At 39.7% G+C, this 26,448-nt stretch overlaps 1 protein-coding gene across 3 annotated transcripts in view; it reads right to left on the bottom strand.

The window, feature by feature from the left end:
• The window catches only part of LOC145288095 (deoxyribodipyrimidine photo-lyase-like), a 118,830-nt gene that overhangs the window by 50,487 nt on the left and 41,895 nt on the right, over positions 1–26,448 (bottom strand). For 2 of the 3 annotated variants that reach the window (XM_080136150.1, XM_080136151.1), the window contains exons 1-2: positions 20,313–20,402; positions 295–611 (exon numbers count right to left, since the gene is read on the bottom strand). In XM_080136150.1, the coding sequence (XP_079992276.1) occupies positions 295–611; positions 20,313–20,389 (394 nt within the window). In that variant the 5' untranslated portion in view covers positions 20,390–20,402. Of the gene's footprint in view, positions 1–294; positions 612–20,312; positions 20,403–26,448 lie in introns of those variants that run through there. The other variant, XM_080136152.1, reaches the window with a different exon arrangement.

Raw genomic sequence — 26,448 nt, 5'->3', positions numbered from 1 at the left:
GCATGTGAAGTTACAGACGAGGATTGACCAGTTGTGCTGTGGGAAGAAATAGAAACACGTTTCAGGATAAAATGAACATGTGGCACCAAAAGAATTTTTTTGAAATGATGCCAAAAATAACGGTTTTGTCGAAAAAAGAAAAGATGCCAACCCAGATTTTTACTTATTTCTATTCCTGTTTTGTTTGTCCGTTTGTGCCATAAATTAGTCATCCTCCTCGTTCAACATCCAAGTATTCAATTGAATTATGCAATGAAAAAAAAAAACCTCCTAATAATAAAATGAACAATTTACCTTGTAGCCTTTGATCTCTAACCATCCAATAAAGGACGCCACCTGTTGCATCCTGTGTAAATTCGTTAGCATCTGTTAACATACGAACACGATTCTTGTTGAATTTGCAGTCGAGCACGGATTCACCATATTCAAGGCGACATTGCTTGACAAGTTCCAACATGTCAGGGTTTTTCATTTTTTTAACAGGATTTTCAGAACCAGTAGTAGAGGCTGCACGTTTCGACATGATGTAGAAATATGGAAGCGGCTTGGAAATTTGCAAAAGCCACCGAATGGAGACTTGAAACTTTATGATGAGTTGAATGAAAATGGAACTGGAATAGAAAAATATAACAAGAATTAAAAATTAAATCACTAAGAAAAAACTATTTTAATTTAGTTTTTAGCCCCCATTGACGTGTAAGGGCTATTGTGATAGGGAGACACATTAGGTGGAGAGATAACCTGGATGGAGGGTTTGTTCACCTCGTATTTCATTTTCTGCATGTTGGTATCGTCAGTGAAGGTAAAAGGAAATTTCAAAGGAAGTACTCCAAGTATCAGATTAAAAAATCTTCCAGCTAGTGACCTCTATAGAGAAGGGGAGGAATTTTGCTGCTTGACAATTTTATCAAGGGTATATATGTTGAGGAAGTACTTGTAAAACAGGCAAAGGGATGCAACAATGCTGCGATAAGACATTGATGAGGGTTGCAGCTTGGTTGATAGTCTAGGATTTATTAGATTGGAAACTCTTTTTCGACCATGTCTAAGAGTGAAACTAATGGCAGATGCAGCAGATGTGATAATAATCCATGCATGGAGGAATAGTGGCTTTCTAAAAGATACAGGATACTCTCAGGTGTGAATAATTTTAGGCTTTGGGTTTGGCTTAGGGTTTGGCTTAGGGTTTAGGGTTTGCAGAGATCCACAAGGAAAAAAAACTTTGTTCATGGAATTTGTGTTTAGATTTAGGCACAGATAGAGTGCGGGAAATTTTTTATAGTAGTTGTAGCTAGACAAGTGCTTTTTGTGAAAGTTATGCAGAAAAGAGCCATAGATTGAAGCTCAGATGAGCATCTGCCATGAAAATAAAAACAGAGGAGAACTAGGTTCGCAATTTCTCTTCTGTGGGAAAGAGATTTTAGAGAGGAGAACAGAGTGTCCACTACTAGATGTCGAAGCTGGGTTTGAATTTTGTCAAGGCAGGATAAGACGTTCTGAGCATCCTAAATGTTTTTATGTTACCTTTTTTTTAAACTTGTTTTATTTATGTATTTGTCTGTATTCTCCTGTCTTATTCGTTACCCCCCCCCCCATGCTACAAAGTAAACGATAAAAACAAATAAAATGCTGGAAACTAACGATAAAAAAAAAAATGCCGGAATTATTCTCTATTAGAGTAGATAAACTTAGGACTTTATAAAAAAAAAAGTTAGAACTTTTTTAACAATAATAATAAAAAAAAAATATAAATTAAATATTTTACACATCCGAACGTAACGACTTTTATTCTATAAATAAATAGGCACTCATCCAAGTTATCCAGAAATAGAAATCTAACGCTCTAGAAAGATACGACGATATGCCAGCTACCAGTTGGCAAAAAGACGGCGAACGGAACACTATGGCAATAACGTTAAGTATTTTTTTAAAACTCATCCTAAATGTTTTTTATGTTACCTTGTTTTTAAACTTGTTTTTCTTTTTTTATTTATGTATTTGTCTGTATTCTCCTGTCTTATTCGTTACCCCCCCCCCCCATGCTACAAAGTAAACGATATAAACAAACAAAATGCCGGAAACTAACGATAAAAAAAAAAATAAATAAAATGCCGGAAATTATTCTCTATTAGAGTAGATAAACTTCGGACTTTATTTAAGTAGTATACTTAATATATAATATTACTGCAAGCTTCCCTGTATTGAAAATGCTTGCTTCCTTGCTAGCCAATCAAACCATCTAATATAGTTAGCCTTATCGTCAAGTACATTCGCAATATAATACAGTGCCATTAGCAAAGAAAAAGTTACCAATGAAAACGAACCTCCTAAAGTAAAACCTTGAATAATTATCTAAACTCGAATGTAAATTAATATTAAGCCAACTTTACAAATTGGAAATAGTTAATTATTGGATTTTAATTAATTATAAGGTGAAACTCTAATGATTCAAACTCGATAGATAACGACAAAGTTCCACCCATTAATATGGGAGGGGAGATTATCATCAAGTGTCCTGAATTGTTAACTTAGAACCGGACTTACTACTTAGATATAAATAAGTCACTTGTACCCATTCCCCCCCTTTTTTTTTTTAAAATGGAGAGTAGATAATACAGTGGATGTGTTATCGGCAGCTCCAGTAACTCTCGCTTCTCCTTTTTTGTCCTTCAGTCCTCATTCAATGAGTGATATTTCTGACAAAGGGTGAAGAAAAAGCTGCTTAAAGGTCGGTAGTACTTGGTGACCAGTAGTCTGAGATGTCGGAAATTTTTCTGTCTCTGTCTGTCCTTGTGGCCATGTCACTAGTAAGGGTGCTGGAGGTAAACGTTTTGTCTGGGCTGACGTTATCCGCCTGATAGTCAGGGACCCGAACCTTGGATTAACCACTAAGGAGGCTGTCCTATCAGCAGGCGCAAAGTACTGGGACTGCTGTATTGCCATTTGGTGAGTGGATCTGGACCATGCAGTAGTCTCTGGTGGGGCCTCTTGATGCCATACTAGTGGGTAATTGTTACGGCTTTACATTTTCGTGTGCTACAAAAAAAAAAAAAAAATTTTCCTGCCTTTTTCTCTCTTACTTTCTCTCTCTGTACTGTTCTAACAAAGTATGCCGACCTATTCCACAAATCCCAAAACCTCAAAATGAAATATCTCCAGAATAAAAACTCGATTAAACCTAGAACCCCATCTTCCAACGTAGACCCCTACTACCAGGTCTCCTTCTCCAACATCAGGAGTCTACGTTCCAACCTTCCAGAGGTTGAAACCCAATTACAGGAGACGAAACCGAACATATTATTTCTAAGTGAAACTGGAATAGGGCCGACCACTTCCCTAGATGAGTTCATAATTAACGGATACTCTAATTTAACAGCTAAATCTGACCCCCAAGATCGCCATGGGCATGGAATATGTGCCTATATTAAGGATGGCTTCCCGTGTGGCAGGGATATCTCTAGAGAAGATCCTAATTTACCCTATATGTGCTTCAGGGTTGCACTTGCTAACACCACTGCATTTATATTTGCCCTCTATCGGCCCCACAACAGCGGAGTTACAATCTTTAAGAGCATATCTAAGAAAATAGACCACATACTGTCTGCACATCCCTCGGCTAACATCCACATCTGTGGTGACTTCAGCATCCATAATGTGGAATGGCTGACCCATTCAAATAAGACAGACGACGAGGGGAGGTTTTGTCATGATTTTGCCATTGCTTCTGACCTCACTCAGATTGTTCGCAAACCCACCCGTGTGCCCGATACATCCGGTCAATATGCAAACCTTTTAGACCTTTTTCTCTCAACTTCCCCTGAGCTATGTTCATGTTCCATTCATTCTCCTCTAGGATCCTCCGACCACTCCGTCGTATCAGTTAAGATAAAAACGAAATGTAAGAAGTCCCCAGACGTACCCCTCCACCATACTGTATACCGATACTCTATGGCTGACTGGGATAGCTTCTGTACATTCATATCTGATTTACCTCTGGACTCCATGTTTAAAAAGGAAGTGTCCTCTATAGTATCAGATCTGACCGAATAGTTAATTGTAGGCATAGACCAATTCATACCATCTAATAAATTCTAACAAAAACCTAACAGCCAGCCATGGTTCTCCCCAGAATGTGCTGCTGCTATCGCGCACAGAAATCACTTTTTCCATAGCTACCAATGTAATAGAAGCACTGAGACTAAAGCTGCTTTCAGGACTGCCAGCAACCACTGTAAAAGAGTAATAAAAAATGCAAAAGAGCTATATGCCCAGTCTGTTAAATCCAAGGTAGCTGATCAGCGGCTTGGTTCCCACCAGTTTTGGCAAATAACAAATAGGATCCTGAACAGAAGTGTGCGTTCTATCCCAACCATTATCAATGGACCAGAGGTCATCTCGTCAGCGTCAGACAAGGCCAAACTATTTGCAAAGAACTTTGCAGCTAATTCTACCCTATGCAACGAAGGCCATCAACTCCCCATATTTCCTCCAATAACACAGAACAAGCTAGGTAACATACAAATATCCGTGCATGAAGTCGCCAAGCTAATCAAGAACCTTCATTCCAGTAAAGCAACTGGCCCTGATGGCATCCCAATTATAGTGTTAAAAAAGCTTCAACCAGAACTTGCTCCCATACTTACAAAACTATTTAAGCGCTGCCTTAAGGAGAAGTGCTTTCCGACTCCCTGGAAAACCTCATCAGTTTGCCCTGTATTTAAGAATTCAGGTGATAAGTCATCTCCCTCTCAGTACAGACCAATAAGTCTCCTGTGTGTTATGAGTAAGTTGCTGGAATCCATATTAAATAGAGAAATAGTCAACCACCTCAGCAGGAATAACCTTCTTAGTGACACACAATATGGTTTCCGCTCTGCAAGATCTACTGCAGATGTGCTGACAGTTATATCCCACAGGATTAGTGAATCTCTTGACAAAGGCTTCCTTTCTAGGGCAATTGCTCTTGACATATCAAAGGCCTTCGACAAGGTATGGCATAAGGGTCTACTTCACAAGATTTCTAGCTACGGTATAACTGGAAATGTTTTCTCAATCATTAAATCATTTCTCTCTGATAGGCTCATAAGAGTAGTGGTAGATGGACAAAAATCGGAGGCCTGCAATATAAATGCTGGAGTCCCTCAGGGGTCAATCCTGGGCCCAACTCTCTTCCTGATCTACATTAATGACCTCCCTAAACACATACTTAAATCATTCGTTGACATCTACGCTGAGGACACGACCATCTATGGCAACACATCAAAGGCTGTAAATGACAGTTCTCTCTGATTCTCTCTCCTCTGATCTCGAGCGTGTGGTTCAGTGGGGGAAGATGTGGCTGGTTACCTTTAATGCATCCAAAACCAAACTCCTATCCTTACATCATCAACGCTCTGATCCCCATCTGGCATCAATTGTGATGGATGGCTCTCGTCTGGGTGAGGCCCCGTGTTTTGACAAGCTTCTGGGTTTGACCTTTACTCCTGATCTGAAATGGAACACGTACATCAAGTCTGTTGCCAAGGTCGCTGGGAAGATGGTGGGATCCTTCTACCGATCCAGAAGATATCTCACTACTGATGCAATTCTCTATCTATATAAAAGCCAAGTACGTCCAAGGATGGAATACTGTTGCCATATCTGGGGAGGAGCTGCTAAAAACAGCCTATCCTGCCTTGACAGAGTACAAAATAGACTTTGTGGCTTAGTGGGGTATGCCCTTTTCTCTACCCTGCAACCTCTCTCCCACAGAAGAGACGTTGCAAGCCTATCCTTGTTTTATCGTTATTTCCATGGCAGGTGCTCGTCTGAACTCCAATCTCTGGTCCCCCCTCGCCAATCTTTCACGAAAAACACCCGTCTAGCTGAATCCACTGTGAAAAATTTCCCCCACTCTATATCTGTGCCTAAATCAAAACGCGGATTCCATGAACAAAGCTTCTTTCTTAGAACTGCACGCCTGTGAAACTCTGTTCCGTCTGCCTGCTTCCCACCAGACTACAACTTGGATGTCTTCAAGTCCAACGTTAACAAATTCCTAATGAACCGCCCCCTTAAGTAAACACTTCATCAAATCTCCACACTAACATAATGTACTTGCAATAACCCTTATCCCTGAGTGGCTTCCGGGCCTTGATAAGTGGTGATCACTGTGTAAAAAAAAAAATTAAAAAAAAAAAAAAAAAAAAAAAAAAAGCATCTCCCCAGATGTGGCAATAGTAATCCATTTTAGGATGTATTTGGCTCATGAACAGGTAGACGATTACATCAGGAGTGAGAAATCTTCTGTAGTGTGTGACGACTTTCTACTTGGTGTTCTCTAGGTAATTAGGAGAGAGTTAATGGAAGGTCGCGCCAAGTATCATTCCGTTATTCCCTCCTCCGTCAGGCAAAATTACTTGAATGGGGTATGTATATTCAATCTTTGACTTGGAACGATACTTATAGGCTCAGGGTGAATTTGTAGGTGGGCGAACATGATCAGATCTCGTGGAAGAAGGAAAGAAAGGACAAACACATCATATACAGCTTTCCCTTTTTATTTCTTTTTATTTTCACAATGTATAAAAACGAAGACATAAAAACAGGGGAAAGAAAAATGTTCCAGCCAGTTGGCCATAGTTCAATTTGGAGGTTAGTTCATCTCCTCCAACCCTTCCCTCTTTTTCTTATTTCAAATCTGTTTTGTTTTTGTTCCACTTTTTTTTTTCACACATATATCGACCCTTAGATGCCCGAATGGGTTAGTCTCACAAAATATGTCCAATCCTATATATATATGTATATATATATATATATATATATATATATATATTTTTTTCTCTCCCCTTGTTTATTGTATGTATGTATTTATTTGCAATTTCTGCCCCCTTTTCTTTTCCTTTTTTGGAGTGTAGTGTCGGAATAACATGTTTTTGTTTAATTATTATTATTTTTTTGGCGACAGCCGGCGAGGATAACAGTTTATATCAATAACAGAAATTCCCACTCACCTTTGCAAATGACCCTGTTTTTCTTTTTCTTTTTACGTTAAGTTGAGATAAACGTTTTCTCTTTTTTTATCTTCTTTTATTGTTGATATTCTATCAACGGAGTTGCGCTGTATCCTATAGTTATATATATACATATTTTGCAATATATATATATATTGACGTCCGTCATCTTTGGAAATGTTTCCGCAACTGCCTTCCAAAGTTTTCCGATTTTTTGTTGTTGAATTTCGGCGCCACTATTTTTATTTTTTTATTTATTCTCCCATCTTATTGGTCCATTTGGATCGCATGATTTTCCTTTCCAAATCGGGTGATCCTTTCGCTTCCTTTTATGTGATCATCATTTTATATCATCATCATCGTCTAATTAAGTTCATCTGTTTTTTTTTGTTTTTTTATGTACATATATACAATTATCGTTACAAGTGTTAGAATGACAACCATTTTTCCAGCAACAACAGATTTGATGTAAGCCTTCCATTTCAGGTCGAGAGTGAAGATTAGACTCAGAAGCTTGTCAAAGCAAGAAATTTCTTTGAAACAAGAGACATACATATCAATTTGGGCCACGTGTGGGTCAGAGCGTTGGTGGTGGAAAGATAGGAGCTTGTTGTGGATGTGTTAAAATTCACCACTTTTTCCCCTATTGCGTCACAAGCTCAAAGTTGAAACATAGATGCCCAGAGAGATCTGGGTCATCACAGGCATTTGGAGTGTTGCTATAGATGGTAGTGTTGTCTGCATATATAACAATGAATGAACTCAGAAAATACTTTGAGAGATCTTTGATGAAGATAAAGGAGAGTGTTCTGGCACACCAGCGTCGATCCTTTGAGCTTCAGAATTCTGCCTATTAATGATTACTTATATAAATCTATCAAAGAGAAAAAAAAATTTGCTGGTTGAGAAGATATTTCCAGATATTCCATAACTATAAAATCTTCTGAACTAGACCTTTATGCCAAATCCTATCAAATACCTTTGATATGGCCAGAGCTATTACTGCAAAGAGAAAACCTCCAATAGATTCACTGATCCTATGTGAGATTACAGTCAGTACATCAGCTGTAGATCTCAGTATGACGGAAACCATATTGCTTGTCACTGAGTAGGTTGTTTTTGCCAAGGTAGTTGACAATTTCTCTAACACTGATCCAAGCAATTTACTCATGGCACACAGAAGGTTAATTGGTCTGTAAGGAGATGCTGAAGACTGATTTCCAATATTCTTAAATACTGGACAAACTAAATCAGATTTTTCAATGTGCTGAGAAGCATTTCTCTTTCATGCAGCATTTGAACAGCTTTGCAAGGATGGGCACTAGTTCCGGTTGCAGCTTTTTGAGTGCTATGACTGGAACATTGTCAGGACCAGTTGCCTTACTGGCATCAAGATTTAGATGTTTCTTTAGGTGTTTTGATTTTGGCAAGATATTTTGGTTTTGAAGAAATATTTTTGGTGAAAAAGATTTTTAGGTTTATAATTAAATGTGAGAAAACTAGAGACACAGTCATACAATAAACAAAATAATGAGTTCAGAAAGGATGTATTCACAAAAGATTTTATGTTTTGAATGGAAATTCACAGCAATAGGAAAAACAGAATGTTCGTGAATATTTTAGAGTTCTTGTAAAACAAGGGAAATTCATTGGTTGAGATATCGAAGAAGTTAAAGTTGATAGTTTAAAGGCTATGCATTACATGCGTCAGAAAATCATAAAACTTCTCTGCTCAATTATATAAATCATATCTCATTAAAAGTTGTTAATGTTCATTAGTTTTTATATGAGACAAAAAATTCAGTAATCAAGTTTAGTAATATTTCAATGGATGAGTTGCTCATAAATGAGCAGATGACAACAAAAGTATTCAAGTAGTGTGTGTGTTGCACTTTGTAAGTATGAGCAAGTTGACATGCTAACAGGCTCAAAGCCCAACAGAGGGGCACCAAGGAGATGGGCCATGGATTTCAGCTCAACTGGTTTATTATAGAAAAATCTATCTTTTTAAGGGATCAAAACGTCTCCCAGAAAAACCATTTCAAATTCAGAAAGTTCTGATTGGTCCAAAATATAATTTGTTATTTTTAAATGATTACATTTTACAACCATGACAGTCGGATTTAAGGTTAGTGGTTAATATTAACTTGGAAATGGCGATTCTCTTCCCTTGTCACAGACAGAATTCTACTCCTAAGAGGAAAAACAAGTAATGGCATGCAAACCATCATAAAATGGTCTCATAAAAACATTATTTCAGCTTGAGGAGTCTAGGGTTACAATCAGGATTTGGTTCTGGGGTTCGGGTAGGAGTAAGTCACTCGCTCGACAATAGCACGTTTCTGCCCTCTTCTTTTCCAATCAACCACACCTGGCCTCTCGCCACCAATGTCACACCGCACAATCTGAACGTCAGCAATACGAAATTCTTTTTAAGAGAAGATGTTCATGACTCTTTTCTTTTTACCCCCTCCAGGGAATTTTTCCCAGCTTTTTAACTTCCTCTCCTGCACAGCATACCAAGGAAACCTCCTTTCCGTCTTGCAGCCAGGCCTTCTTTACCCGTGTCATCAAATCCACCTTGTTCTTTTCTGATGATACCAGCACTACAGATACCTTCAACTGGAATTCCGCTATCAAATCTGCAAGTGCTTCAAGCCTGCACTTGATTAGCATTTCTGCAGCACCTCTGGTCCTAACTCTCTTATCGCCAGTCACTGCCGACCTGATCCATGAAACTACCGTTGCCGAATCGGATTTGATTTCAATTGTTTTCAATCCCCACTTAAGGGCCAGATTGATTCCTTTCATAGCGGCCTCCAGTTCGGCTACGTTGATATGGGAATAGTTGTTTTTCTTTCTTAGCCACACCGCATCTTCCATAGTTACACCTCCCATCTCTAAATCTGCGAGTGCTCCAAGCTTGCACTTGATTAGCATTTCTGCAGCACCTCTAGTCCTAACTCTCTTATCGCCAGTCACTGCCGACCTGATCCATGAAACTACCGTTGCCGAATCAGATTTGATTTCAATTGTTTTCAATCCCCACTTCAAGGCCAGATTTGATTCCTTTCATAGCGGCCTCCAGTTCGGCTACGTTGATATGGGAATAGTCGTTTTTCTTTCTTAGCCGTATCTTCCATAGTTACACCTCCCATCTCTAATACAACACCCAATGCCAGACTGCTAGCATCGCACCAAATCACCCCCGCATCTCCGCCGCTGACATACCATTCCCCCTTTACTGGGTCTTCTTTCCTCACTCTCCCGATGATTTCTTGTAACATGTTCATGACCTCCTTCATCACACGGCCCTCCCAGCTATCAGTGCCCATTTGTCGTTTAATAAAGCTGCATGCTATCCTGAGCCAGCCAGCGACTGGATAGTGTCCCACCAGTCTCCCGCAAATCGAGAAGAGTTCTCGTTTTGTCAGGTCGGTTCTGATTTCGGGTATTGCATTCCCTCGTCTAAAGGGCATTGCATTCCCTCGTCTAAAGTATTTATTGCTAGTTCATTTATATATACGGAGGGCATCTAAAGACAAGGCTTCCTTTGTCATCTCGGCATCGTTTCAACCCCAACGCCACTCATCCATCCTGGGACTCCGCCGGTTTTGCAGTCAACCCATACCTCGCGACATAGCCTCTCACTTTCTTCGCTGTCACTTCTGCTTCCTCCACGAGAATGTTGTCAATGTACGAACTAGTGACCTTGTCCACTGTATAGTCTTTACTCAGCACTGTCTTTAGCACGGCAGTAATAATTTTGGGGACTGAGCTCAGCCCAAAGCCTAACCTCGTCAGGCAATACATCTTCCCCTTGTACCGGACCCATTGTTGTTGCCAGAGTTTTTCATCTACATGGATCTGGAGATAAGCCGACTTCAGGTCGACAATCTTAGTGGCCTGCTCCATCCTCCTCCATTTCCTCATAACCTCTTCGCATACATCAATCACTTTCCAATGTGGTAGGCTACGTATCTGTTTAATTCTCTGAAATCCAGTACTGGTCTAACTTTGTTCTTTGTGGGTTGAACAGCCGCCAGTAATGGTAGCACTCCTTTTCCTTCCCCTGTCCACGGTTTCAGAATTTCCTCCTCTATCCACCTATCCACTTCTTCCTCGAATCCTTTTCTTATTTCTCCTCGCAGTGTTTTCTCGTAGCAGTTTACTTTGTTTCGTAGTTCCAGAGGCCCGGAGATCCACTTCCATTCCACTGTCCACCTCTCACCATCGAACCTCACCAGGAAATCCTTGTCTTCGATGCAGCAAGCCTCCGATTTTTGCGTTCTGATATTTCTATCACCTTCCACTCCTGCCATTCCTACTGCGCCGAGGCGTCCGAAAGTTACTTGGTCCTCTCAATGTAGCGCCCCCCCCCAAGTTGGTTGATCGCACTTAAAACCACATCAACATCACCAACCAGACGATCCAACACCAGAGCTTGTAGTTCAATAGGCACACCTTGCACCAGTACTTCTACTGTTGTCTCTCCTAGGCATTTCACCTCCCTGCCATCCACGGTCTTAATACTCCTGGCTCCACTCCATGATCTAGCGACATTCTTCGCTACCAACGTCGTGGTGCAGTCTGTGTCAACAAGGGCCATGGCTCTCTTCCCATTGACTACTACCGGTAACTGAGGCAACGTTTCGTTGTGCGCCATTTCCACATAGAAGGGGGAACCACTGGTGCAATGGCTCCCCTTCACTCGTTTCCCTGGTCCCATGAAGCAACGCAATAACGGCTAATGTGCCCCACTCGTCCACATCGGTAGCAGGTGACCCCTGGTCTCAGCTCTTTGCAGTCCTTGAGCAGGTGAGGACCCTGGCACAGGAAGCACTTGATGGCAGGTCTCCCCTCCTGTCGCTTCGCTGTCTGTCTCTCGTTATTCAAGTGGGGCCTCGTGCACTTATTTCCATTCACAGCTGCAGCCACCATTGGGCCCTTGACATTCTTGACTAGGACTCTGGCGTGGACCAAGAGATCATCCACTTCCATCGTATTGATCTCAGTGATTCTCTGCATGTTCGGAGATTTCTTCTGAGAAGCCATTCACTAGGTATAGCTTTACCGTCATTTCCAGGCTCCTCCCAACGTAACCAGCCAATCCTGCCAGTCTCCTGATCTCTGCAGCAAAGACGTCAACAGACTCGCCAGTCCAACCTCAAACTTGCAAGCTTGCCGAGTGCTTCAAATGGACTCTCAGCGAAAGTCAATTTCAGTCTTTGCTCCACTGAGGCATGGTCTCCCTTATCTTCATCGCGCATCTGCTGGTAAATAGTGAGGGCTTCCCCCCTCTAAGTAGAGCGGCAGCAGGGTGACCACGTCTTCGATTTTTTGCAACCTTGCCACTATCTTTAATTTTTCCAGCCATTTAATTAGGTCACCCTCCCCAGTGTCTTAACATCTGAGTTGAGAGTCTCCAGTCAGCCATGTTAACCTGCTTGACACGCCAAAATAGCTTCTAAGGTTATAATCAGGATTCGGTTCTGGGGTTCGGGAAGGAGTGAGTCACTCTCGACAACAGCACATTTCTGCCCTCTCTTTTTTTTCAATCGACCACACCTAGCCTCTTGCCACCAATGTCACACCACACAATCTGAACGTCAGCAATACGAAATACTTTTCAAGAGAAGATGTTCACGACTATTTTCTTCCTCCACCCCCCACCAGGGAATTTTTCTCAGCTTTTATATCCTAGAAAAAAAAAAAAAAAAGGAAGAGACAGGAAAAAAAATAGCTTTTCCCATCATGCCCTGCCTTCCCAAGATGCCCTTTGTGTATATAAATGAGCTAGCCATTCTTTCCTTCTTCTTTCCCAAAGAGCGATGCAGATATGCCCGGTATGTTTTTTTTGTTTTTTTTTCTAACCATATACCCCACAAGGAGGGCTATTATACACAAAGTACCAAAAATGAGCTTTCTTTAGAAAAAAACAAATACACTTTCATACAAAAACAGGTGCTTGTTAAGATAGAGTCGACAGATTTTTTTTTTTTTATGTGGTTTTAAGCAAAAACGCATTTAATTATCATGTGGAAAATAGTAATATATCCAAAAATTATGAAAATTCATACTTTAAATGGTAGATGTCCCAACAAATTACAAGCTCTTGTATATCCCTCAGTGTAAAATACTCCTGATAAACAGTTAGACCCGACAGTCATACACAGTAAAGATCCCCACATGCCAAAAAACTACTTTAATAGTTTCTTCCCTAGAACTGCTAGACTGAATTTCTCTTCCAGGCACCTGCTTCCCTGACTGTACTGACATGCAGAAGTTCAAGTGTAATGTAAACAGACATCTTGCTGCTCAACTCCCTACATAGTATTCTTGCAAATTATGTGCCAGACAGTAGCCCCTACACCAAAATGGCAATGGGGTGAAATGCAATTAAAAAAAATAATATATATATATATATATATATATATATATATATATATATATATATATAGGGGATAAACTGTGAGAATTTTATTCCCACATAGCTTAGAACATTGGCAGAGTGTAAAATTAAAAATACAACAAATTAAAAAGTGCACTTACCCGATGGTTTAGTTACAGGTCGTTTTCTGTCATAGCAAAATATGTTGTGAATTTTGCGGCTCTGTATAAGCCTCGTAGTTGACTTCTAAGTGGTAGTAGAATAATTTTCTATGAAGATTAGTAATTGTCCTTTGCACAAAATTGTTCTTTTTACTACAACAATCAATTAGTAATTTGGACGCATCCAATTAACCAAAATCAACACTGAAAAGACGGTATTACGTCAAGAAAGAAATACCTAACTTATAGGTTAAATTGTCTTTAAGATACCATGACAATTTGGGCACCAAAGGCCTTTAAATTAATAAGGAATAACAGGAGTCCAGTGTCTTCAAAGTTTTTCCGGAATTTGCGCGAATTAATATTTGAATTCAAACAATAAGAATGGCTGCTTTAAAACAATGTATAAAACTAATTAACCAATGAGGAGACACGATTCAATTTGTGTAGTTTCTCACAAAATTTTTCTCCCTTTACGCCACTTTAATTGCTGACGTATTGTTTTAGATCATAGTAATAGCAGTTGTTCTACTTGATGAATTTTCATAATTTTTAAGATAATGCTATTTCCTACATGACAATTAAGTACAGTCGTTTGTTTTTGCTTTTTTTTGCTTAAAACTTCATATTTAAAACATTGATCTGTCAACTATCTTTACAAGCAATAAAATAAAAAAATGGTGATTAGTTTACGGTAAATATTTGAAAAATAAAACAAAAAAAAAAATGGAGTTTTCTAACAACATAATCGATAATTGAACACAAAAAATAAAATATGAAAACTGATAATGGTGATAACGAACAAACGCCTAAATATTTTCCGCTAAAAGTGCAGCATCTTTCCACCCTCAAAAAATCCTTTAAAATTACCACTATTATAGGTTTTAAGGAGTGCTGAAAACAAAAACAATGTTTAAAATTCCAGGAAACAAGTGGTTTCCAAGATATGAAGAAATTATAGCTTCAAAAAATGAGGGATCACTTTTCTATATTAATAGAACGTAAAATGAGCACCCACTTATAGCCATTTTTTGTTGGGGGTTCAATGTAAAATGAACACAATTTAACATAAAATGGCTAATTGTGGCTTCAGACCAACGCAAAACCTACCTTAAAAATTTGTTTTCTCTCAGTTTTCGGGTGTGCTGAAAATGAATATCGCATTGAAATTCTCACAAATAAGTTTTCCTGATATAAAGCAATGCAATTCTTTATAAGTGTAGCGGTGGAATCGAACCCAAGACACCCAGTTACAAGACCAAAGTGGTCTTGGAGTCACACTCCCATAGAAGTAGACTCACCCGCTTACATGAGAGCAACCCCCAGAAATTTCACTTTGCAGAAAAAGAGATGGAATTTGCCGGGTTCTTGATAACAGAAGATGGGATAAAACCTACCAAAAAAATAACTAAAGCAATACAAAATCTCCGACACCAAAAAATATAACTGACATAAGATTTTGGTTTGGAATGGTAAACCAGGTAGCCTATGCTTTTACTCAGGTTGAAGTAATGGCCACGTTCCGGGAGCTGCTGAAGACAAAAAAAATCAAAAGTTCTACTGGGACAGCACACGCAATCAAATCTTCGAAGAGTTAAAAAGAAGGATCACAGAAGAGATCGAGAACGGTGTAAGAACCTTTGAAGTGAACAGACCAACTTGTTTGTTGACGGACTTCAGTAGGACAGGCTTGGGATATTTCCTTTTCCAGAAGCACTGCAACTGTGCAACCGAAGCTGGTCTGAAGTGTGGTGAGGACCACTGGAGATTAATCCTGGCCGGCTCCCGATTTACTAATGACGTAGAGTCCCGATACGCACCAGTTGAAGGAGAGGCATTGGCATTAGTCTACGGACTGGAAGCATGCTGCATGTTCATTTTGGGATGCTCAGAGCTGTTAGTCACCGTGGATCATAAGCCTTTGGTGAAGATCTTTTCAGACAAAGCCCTGGAGGACATAAAGAACCCAAGACTGTTCAACTTCAAAAAACAGTCCTTGATGTACAAATTTTGAATAAAGCATCTCCGTGGAAAACTCAATGCCGCACCAGACTGTACATCGAGATGCCCAGTAACGTTAAGCCAGGAGGAAGCAAACGAAAAGGACATCGCACAGACCACCGGTTTTGGCATATGAAAGGAGTTATATTGCTTGGAAGGAGTGACAATAATGGAAACCAAAATCCTTATACCCAGAAAACTATGTGCGGAGGTCCTGGAATCGCTCCATTTGGCGCATCAGGGTGTCAATGGAATGTTGGCAAACACCAGACAACGGCTGTTTTGGCCAGGACTGGACGCGAGCATTTGTCAGACTCAGTGCAAAGTATGCAACGTAATGGCTCCATCACAAACTAGGAAACCCCTAATGGCGCCATCGAACCCAGAGTTCCCATTTCAGAAGACGATGATGGACTTTTTCTATTTACAAGGGAAGAATTACCTAGTATATGCAGATAGATACGCCGGATGGGTAGAAGTCACTCTGATGTCGTCCGGGAATGCCAAGGCCACTATGAAACTGGTTCTGCATGTACAGCGTCCCGGAGGAACTGTCAACCGATGGTGGACCACTGTTTGACTCCAGTGAATATAGCCGGTTCCTAGATAATTGGGGCATAGGGAAATGAACATCATTGGTATATTACCCTCAGAGGAATGGGAGAGCAGAACTGGCTGTTAAAACAGCTAAAAGGATCCTTATTGATAGCACAGACAGTTGCGGTCGCCTATCCCATGACCGGGCAGCTAGGTCCCTACTGACTCATCGCAACACCCGGGCAGAAGCGTGCAGCGATGATGCTCTATGGTCGCATGATAAAGGACCATCTCCCAGTGCTCCAGGACCGATATCGAATCCATAAACGCTGGAGAGAAATCAGTCATTATAGGGAAACAGTGATGGCAAAAAGACACTTACGGAATGAAAGGGAATACAATCTAAAATGTTACACCCTTCAGGAACTGAAAATCGGGGAAACGGTGCAGGTTCAAAACCAAGTTGGTCCACACCCGCACCGATGGGCAAAGACGGGAAGAGTGGTGGAAACACTGGGTAACCGGCAGTATAATGTACACATTGATGGGAGTAACTGGGTAACCCGTCACAATCGCAGATTCCTCCGAAGAATAAACCCTCTGGTATACACCCCTTGTCATTTGATACCTGAGGAGCCACCAGGAATGTTGGATACCATAGACAACCTAACAGTGCCCAAATTACTGGGAAAATGGTACCCCACATGTACGGATCAAAACCAGCCTGAAACATTTGACACTCTGCCAGAACAGATGGAGGTGGATGACACAGCTTCCCCTGAGATGGAGGTTGAGGAAGACCAACCGGTGCGTTATAGCAGAAGGGTGACGCGACCATCCAGGAAACTATCCCCACAGACATGAGGCACATCGCACGACTACTCTAGAGCCTCATAACATTGGACCACAACACGAGTATCTTGTAGCCCTGGAAGGGAGAGGGTGTGTAAAGCGGGGGAGGGCAGAGCGGTAGCTCTAGATATATCTTAGGCTTTTGACAGGGTATGGCATGAGGGTCTCCTCAGGAAAATTAAATCATACGGTATCACTGGTAGAATACTTAACATAATTAAATCTTTCTTAGATAAGAGAAAAATCCAGGTTGTTCTCGACGGTCGTACATCTAAACAATATGATATAAATGCGGGAGTGCCTCAGGGGTCTATCTTTGGACCTCTATTGTTCCTAATATTTATTAATGACCTCCCTGACAAAACTGCCTCTGAGATGGGTATATATGCTGATGACACTACAACAGGCATGACAGGAAAACAAATGAACACATAACTAAAAAAATGGCAAAAACACTAGAGGATGACCTCCAATCTGCAGTGGAATGGGGGACAAAAATGGATGGTCACATTCAATGCTGCCAAAACTGAACTGGTTTCCTTCTCTGCCACCAATAGCAATGGCCAGTGACTTCCTATCTGAGAGTACATCTTTCAAATTGCTTGGCCTAACGTTCACAGGAAACAGCAGTTGGAACAATTATATTGAAAACATTGCCAGGGCCGCTGCAAAGAAGGTCGGCTCTCTCTACCGTGCTAGAAAACTACTAACACCTGAAAGTATCCTGTACCTCTATAAGGCCACCATTCGCCCTTGTATTGAGTATTGCTGTCACATTTGGGCTGGTGCAAAAGAGAGTCGCCAATCTGATAGGCCCTGAACTGGCATCTAAGCTTCAGCCTCTGTCCCATCGACGAAACGTTGCATCCCTCTGCCTGTTCTACAAGTATTTTAATGGTGAATGCTCTGACGAACTGCAGAGACTTGTGCCCCCACGACGTAGACACCTTTGACAAACACGACAGGCAGCTAAATCCCACCCCCACGCAGTAGAGATCCCTAGATGTAAAAGATCTTTCTACTCCAGTAGTTTCTTCCCCAGAACCGCTAGACTGGAATTCCATTCCAGGTCCCTGCTTACCCAACTGTACTGACATGCAGAAGTTCAAGTGTAACATGAACCGACATCTTGCTGCCCAAATCCCTACATAGTGCCCCAGTAGTTGCTGCCCCTGATAGTAGCCCCCTACACCAAAGTGGTAATGTGCCTTGTTTGGGGTGAAAATGTAATAAAAAATAAAAAAATTTAAAAAAACATTTTTAAAACTGTTTACATGTAATCGTCTAAGAAAAGTAGAATCTCATTTGAGGAGTTGAGGGTAAAAATTTACCAAAGATAGAATGTTTCTGTTATCAACGAAAATCTAAATTCCAGAATGCGAAAAAAAAAAAAAAATACAAAGATTCATTTTTCGATATTTGTCATTTTCTCCCTAAAACTGTTTACAGGGTTGAAGTTTTGTAAAATTACCCATAATAAAATGTCGACGAGTTCAGCAATTGTTTAGAATTTAAATCGCTGTTTTAGAAAATAATAATAATAATAATAAATAAATAAGAAATCTTAACACTAACAAATTTTCTCGTTGACGCGCCAAAATTTTCGACCTAGTTGTTTAATGGCACGCGAAAAACTAGGTCGGAAAAAATAGTCAGTTTTACAACTAAGTCAAGAAAGAAATCTAGCTTAAGGAAGAATGGTCACTCATATTCATAATATTAGTCTAATTAGTAAATTATAAACTTTAATGGTAAAAATCGATTCTCACGGGCCAAAAGCGAAAATTAGATCTAGTAAACACGGTTTTGTTTTGTTTTTTTATTCTTACAAAAACACGATTCGACAAATTAAGTCGCATTTTTCCCCTAAACAATGAAGATGTTTTAAAACAATATTTTTTTATTTCTATCGAATTTGAATCTAACTTTTTTGTTTTGTTTTAAATCGAACCCAAGTTTAAGTTCGCCAAAATCAGTTTAGTTCAAATTCTGTAGAACCACGTATTTTTTTTTTCAGAACTAAAAATTTATTCTGTACTTTGATAGTAGATCAAAGATTTATTCTGTAAATATTCCCTATGCACTAATATTTACAAAAATAAATAAAATAATGTCTATATGGATTTTACTCGCCATCAACTCACGTCGTAATTCAACGATTTTGTTGATTTATAGCGGTTTGAGATAAACAGTCCCCTCCCCCCTTCCATTAACCTCGTCCGTTTGGCTGGTAAGCAACCCCCCCAAAAAAAACCCTCGAAGTTGCGTTAAAATCGAGTTATCTCCCTCAGCACAATGACATTTTTTTTTTCACAAAACGTGACGAAAGGGCAATTTCCATGTTGAAAAATATTTTATTTTAATCAAACCAAAAAATAAAATAAAAAAAACTTTATCAATGTCAAGATTCTATTCAACTCCAAAAGAAACTTTACAATGTTCACTTTCAAAGGTTTTCGGGGATGCTGAAAACTTAAAACGAATATCGCATTCGCAATGTAATTTCTTATGTTATTAGTGGTGGCCATTTCTGTGCCACTTTTAAGTGCTATATTCGTTTTCAGCACACACACACACACACACACACACATGAAAAACTATAAAAGTAACTGTAAATATTTGTTTGGGATGATCTGCCAGATCATCTGGTCATTGACCGTTTAATTTTTTTTATTTTGATAAACTCGAAATGGGCCCTCGTTTGAGGGGAGGGTGTTTTGTAACTATTCTATACTTTAACCTTACAATTGAATAAAAAAAAAAACCAATAAAACTTTAATTAAACTAGGAAATACGATTAAAAAATAACGCGGATCAGTAAGTGCACTAACACCATGTTTTTTTTTTTTTTTTTTTTTTATTCAATTGTAAAGTTGAAGTACAGAATAGGTACAAAAACCCTTCCCTTCCCCATGTTAAGAATGGCTTTTTAAATAATAACATTATTTCCGCACGGATCAATAAGTGCACTGCACTACTAGTACCAAATAACGGAACTAATGCGAATGCGCGTGCTTTACAAAACTCAATATATCGTTGTGCACGTGCATTTAAAATTTTTAGAAGTTAATTACCAAAACTCATTTAGTCGAAATAATTTAAGTTGCTTAAATAACTTATTAAAACAATTATTAATAAATGTGCGGATTATGAACGAAACTAAAAATTTTACGCCTGAACAAAAAAATTTAATTATTAAACAAAAAAGTTGGATAAAAAACAAGTGTTATGTAAGAGGCGAAAAAAGTAAAACACGAAATTTCAAGAAAAAAAAGAGTTACATTTTAGTTGTTTGATAAATAAATAAAAATGTTTTAATAAAACTTTTTTGTATGTTTTATAATCTTAAAAGAAAAATCAAAAGAGGAAAAATCTCACCTTAAATGAAAATATTTTGATTCTGCTTTCTCGAGCGCTTTATAGTTGTTTGAAAAAGCGTGGCTGTCACGTGACATGGAGGCGGAGTTTATCGCGAGGGAGGGAGGGACAAATGTTTGTCATGTGTGTTTGCTATTGTTGAAGATTCGGCTAGGAACCAAGTGTAGTATCTGTTCTGATATTACACTTCATCTTTTCTGTTCTCGGTCAGTGGAGGAGAAATCCTTCTAGACTAAGAATTTTTTTTTATTTTTGTTCCTATTCAGATTAAACCTTTTTGGGGAGCTGGATTTTCCCCACATTAAAAACCGACCTTGTGTCTAACACTGCCCTTGTGGGGAGGCAAGTAAATAGGAACACCTTCAGCTGTCACACACGCACATAAAATAATGAGATTTTACTTTTTAAGGCGGTTACCTGTGAATACTCGGGGGAAAAGTGCGTAGGAAGAAAAAAGACAATTCTTTTAAAATTTAAAGTGGGGGGGGGATCAGTTTTGCAATACATTTAACGTAAATTGCCCCTTCCCATTTCGACCATTCTAGCATTTTAGAGCAGTTAACCTTTTTTGCTGTTTGATATACATGCGGCACATTTATTGGGGGGGTGCTTTTTGCTGACGATTAAGGCAAAAAAAAATAATTAAGTAAATTTGACCACTGTCACAAGCATCAAGCCTCATGTTGGCAAAAAAACGGATTTTACAAGCAGATGTCATAGACGGGCATATTACAAAACCCGACTACTTCGAATTTTCTAAATAACAACTGATACACATAAAAGAATCTTTCTTTTATTTCGATAAACATTTTTGGTTTTCTTCCAAAAACGAATCCAGCAAGGGGGTATCTGTAGCAGCCGAAACTCGCTACAATCACAGGCTTATTCTCGCGGCTCAAGATTTAAAATCCATTTTCTCCCTGGCTTATCCAATCACAAGCCAGCTTTCAATCATGTGACCGAGTACATAAAAGGCGAAATCTGAAACTCTTAACCCTCTTTCTCTCTGCTCTGCCCAGCAGCACACATTCGAGGCTTCGGCCGAATGTGAGTACAACAAGCTAACAATGGCTCTCTTCAAACTCACACTTGCTTCCACATGCACTCCGCACACATACACTTTCTTTCCATGAGACACTAACCCTTTGCTCTGTCTCTACTATCGGATGCACGCTCCTACATACGTAAATACCCTGAGGACTGCCCTTTCTTTCTCCTTTAACCAGCCTCCTTCATCCCGACGACTACTAGCTATCAACACATGTAAACAGAACGGTTCTCTCCTCAACAAGCCGGCAATATATTAAATCTATCTTTACACCAGAACGCTTTTTTTTTTCTTTTTTTTTTTACATAGGCATCACCACTTATCAAGGTCGATAGGCCACTCAAGGATAAGGGTTAAAAAGTGTAGAGTAGTCAAAAGGACAATATAGTAATCGATAGTAATGGAAGTTCGGTAAATTTGTTAACTTAAGTGGAACGGCTCATCAGAAACTTGTTCACGTTGGACTTGAAGACAACCATATTATAGACAGGAAAAAAAGCAGGAAAACAGAAGACAATTCCACAGGCGTGCAGTTCTAAGAAAGAAGCTTTGATCATGGAATCTATGTTTAGGTTTAGGCACAGATAAAGAGGGGGAAAAATTATTGATAATGTTTTCAGCTAGTCTAGTGTTTCTTGTGAAAGTTTGGCGAGAGGGGGACCATAGATTGAAGCTCAGTCGAACACTTTCCATGAAAATAACGATAAAGCAGAGACAAACTCGCAACATCTCTTCTGTGAGATAGAGGTTGCAGCGAAGAGAAAAGGACATCTCCCACCAGGCCACGAAGTCGATTTTGAACCCTATCAAGGCAGGACAAGTCTTTTCTAGCAGCTCCTGCCCATATGTGGCAACAGTATTCCATCCTTGGACGTATCTGGCTCTTATATAGATAGAGAATTGCATCAGCAGTGAGATATCTACTGGATCGATAGAAGGATCCGACCATTTTTCCAGTGGTGTTGGCAACAGATTTGATGTACATATTCCATTTAAGATCAGGAGTAAAGGTCAAGCCCAGAAGCCTGTCAAAACTTGAGGTCTCCTGAAGACGAGAGCCATTCATTTTAATTGATGATGTAAAGATAGAAGCTTGGTCTTATACTGTGAGCTTCTGATTTTTGCCCATCAACTACTACTCTTATGAACCTATCAGAGAGAAATGATTTAATAATTGAGAAGACATTTCCAGCTATAGCATAGCTGGAGATCTTGTGAAGTAAACCTTTATGCCATACCCTATCAAAGGCCTTTGATATGTCAAGAGTAATTGCCCTAGAAAGGTTGCCTCTGTCGAGAGATTCGCTAATCCTATGAGATATAACTGTAAGCACATCTGCTGTAGATCTCGCAGAACGGAAACCATATTGTGTGTCACTAAGAAGATTATTTTTGCTGAGATGGTTGATTACTTCTCTATTTAACACAGATTCCAGCAACTTACTCATGACGCACAGGAGACTTATTGGCCTGTAATGAGAGGGGGATGAGCGATCACCTGAATTCTTAAATACAGGGCATACTGATGAGATTTTCCAGAGTGATGGGAAGCAATTCTCCTTAGGACAACGTTTAAACAGTTTTGTAAGTATGGGTGCTAGTTCTGGTTGAAGTTTTTGGAGTACTATAATTGGAATACCGTCAGGGCCGGTTGCTTTACTGGAATCAAGGTTTTTGATTAGCTTGGCAACATCACATACAGATATTTGTATATCACATAGTGTGTTTTCTGATACAGGAGGAAATATTGGGAGTTGACGGCCTTGGTTGCAAAGAGTAGAATTGGCTGCAATGTTCTTGGCAAAGAGTTTGGCTTTGTCTGATGCTGACGAGATTAACTCAGGTCCATTGATGATAGTTGGGATAGAGCACACGCTTCTGTTCAGGATTCTGTTGGCAATTTGCCAAAACTGGTGGGAACCAAGCCGCTGCTCAGCTACTTTGGACTTGATGGACTGAACATACAACTCCCTTGCGTTCTTTATTACTTTCTTACAATGGTTGCTGGCAGTCCTGAAAGCAGCTTTAGTTTCCATACATCTATTATGTTGGAAGCAGTGGAAAAAGTGATTTCTGTGCGCAATAGCAGCAGCACATTCTGGAGAAAACCATGGCTGGCTGTTAGGTTTTTGCTGGAACTTTTTTGAGGGTATGAAATTGTCTATACCTACAATTAACCATTCTGTCAGGTCTGATACTATAGACGACACATCCTTTTTAAACATGGAACGCAGAGGAAGATCCGATATAAATGTACGGAAACTATCCCAGTCAGCCATAGTGTATCGATATACTGTACGATGGAGAGGTACGTCTGAGGACTTATTACATTTCATTTTTATCTTAATTGATACAACTGAGTGGTCGGAAGATCCAAGAGGAGACAGAACGGAAACTGAACATAGTTCAGGGCAAGTTGTGAGAAAAAGGTCTAGGAGACTTGCATACTGGCCGTCATTGTCGGGCACACGGGTGGGTTCGTGAACAATCTGAGTGATGTCATAAGCAATGGAGAAATCATGGCAGAATCTCCCCTCATCATCGGTCTTGTTTGAGTGGGTCAACCATTCCACATTGTGAACATTGAAGTCTCCACATAAGTGAATGTTAGCTGAAGGATATGCTGATAGAACTTGGTCAATTTTCTCAGATATGCTTTTAAAGATAGTAACTCCGCTGTTATGGGGGCGATAGAGAGTAAATATAAATGCCGTAGTGTGAGCTAGTGCTACTCGGAAGCACATATAGGGTAAGTTAGGATCTTCTTTGGAGATGTCCCTACCACATGGAAAGCCATCTTTTATATAGGCACATATTCCATGCCCATGGCGATCTTGGGGGTCAGATTTGGAAGTTAGGTTAGAGTATCCTTTAATTACGAACTCATTTAGGGAAATAGTCTGTCCAATTCCAGTTTCACTTAAAAATAAAAGGTCTAGTTTAGTCTCCTGTAATTGGGCTTCAACCTCTGGAAGGTTAGAACGTAGACCCCTGATGTTGGAGAAGGAGACATGGTTGTGGGGGTCTACGTTGGAAGTTTCAGATCCGGGTTTAATCATGTATTTTTTATTGAAACTTGTCATGATGGAATTTTGGAGTTTGTGGACTAGGTCGTCAGACTTGCTTAGAGCAGGAAAGAGAGGGGAAACAAAGAGAGAAAAGTAACAAAGAATTTTTTTTTTTTTTTTTTGTAGCACATGATAAGGTAAAGCCGTAACAATTACCTACTAGTATGGCATCGAGAGGCCCCACCAGAGACTACTGCATGGTCCAGAATCCATTCACCAAATGGCAATACAGCAGCCCCAGTACTTTGCGCCTGCTGATAGGACAGCCTCCTTAGTGGTTAATCCAAGGTTCGGGTCCCTGACTATCAGGCGGATAACGTCAGCCCGGACAAAACGTTTACCTCCAGCACCCTTACTAGTGACATGGCTACAAGGATAGACATAGAACAGAAAATTTCCGCCATCTCTGTCGACTGTTCACGCAAAATACTACCAACCTAGAATACAGCTTTTTCTTCTCCCTTTGTCAGAAAAATGACTCATTAAAAAAATGAGGACTGAGTGACAAATAAAGAGAAGCGTCCACCTACTAAACCATTTCTCTACCAAAGCTACTAACGAAGATGAAAAATAAAGTTGTTTATTAAATGTTAAAATGAAACTTCCATTTCGTTGTTTTCTTTATTAACAAACACTTATTCTCGCAAAGCTGTAGAATCAATGCCTAAAAGAGAAATGCTTCCCAACACATTGGAAAATGTCATTAGTCTTGCAGCATTTAAAAATACTTGAAATTGGTTTTCTGCATCTCAGTACAAAGCAATTAGTCTTCTGTGGTGTCATGAGTAAGGTGCTTGAGTCTGTGTTAAATAGAAATTATCAATCACCTCAGCAAAAACGAGGTATTCAGTGACAAGCAATATGATTTCCTTCCTGCGATATTTACAACTAATGTACTGACTGTAATTTCACATAGTATCAGTGAATCTAACGATGGAGGTTTCCTCTCTAGAGCAATACTGTGGAATATCTGAAATTGTCTTCTCAAGCAGCAAATCTTTTCTCTCCAATAGTTCTATGTAGTCGTTAATGGGCAAAAGTTCAAATCTCACAATATCAACACTGGTGTATCTCAACATTCTTCCTTGTCTTCATCAATAATCTCTCAAATCACATTCTAAGTTAATTTGTCAGCATATATACAGATGTAGTGAAGCCAAGACTACTATTTCTCCATTACATGTCTCTTTCTCTCTACTCTTCCCTTTCCCCCTTCCTTCCTTCCTTCCTTCCTCCCTTCCTTCCTTCCCCCTTTCCTCAAAATGTGACCAGAGGTTGTAACCAATCAGGATGGAGAACAGTTCTGGTGGGAAAGACAAAAAGAGAGATACAAAAAGTGTTGGAAGCAAAAAAGACGGAGACGCGAGTGGTTCCAGAGTCAGGGGACAAAAATGAAAATCACAAACTTTCTATAACCCGATACTACTTGTACGCTGAAATGAATATAAAACCGTTTCGTTTGGAAGTTACTTTGTTTCTTTATTATTATTCCCAGGTCGGTTTCTACTCCCGTCTTATTAATTTCGACGACTCCCCAAAAGGGGGACCCGCTGAAATGGTGACCTACCCAACAAGAATTACATTATGGTAACTGCCGTACAGATTACATGACCATCTATAGTAACACTTTAAAGGCCCCAAACGACCAAGATCTCTTTGAGTTTCTCTCCTCCAACCATGGGCATGTGGTGTAATGGGGCAAAAGGTGGCTGGCTCATTTTAATTCATCCAAAACCAAGGTCCTATCTTTTTACCACAAATGCTCTGATCCCACATGGCCCAAATTGATATGAATGGCTCTTGTCTCAAAGAAGCATCTTGCTTTGACAAACTTCTGGGTCTTACTTTCACTCCTTGTCCTGAAATGAAAGACTTACATCAAAGCAGTTGCTGAAAAAATGGTTGCATCATTTAACTGCTCCAGAAGCTATGTAATACTTGACGCAATACTTTACTTCTATGAAAGCCAAATACGTCCTAAAATAGAGTAATGTTGCTACATCTGAGCATTAACAGAGTT

The sequence above is a fragment of the Euprymna scolopes genome, chromosome 11 (genome assembly GCF_053919585.1).
Source record: "Euprymna scolopes isolate OS-2025 chromosome 11, ASM5391958v1, whole genome shotgun sequence".
NCBI classification, from domain to species: Eukaryota; Metazoa; Mollusca; class Cephalopoda; order Sepiida; family Sepiolidae; genus Euprymna; species Euprymna scolopes.
Note: the sequence above shows the minus strand (reverse complement) of the source record. Positions and strands in the feature narration are given on the sequence as shown.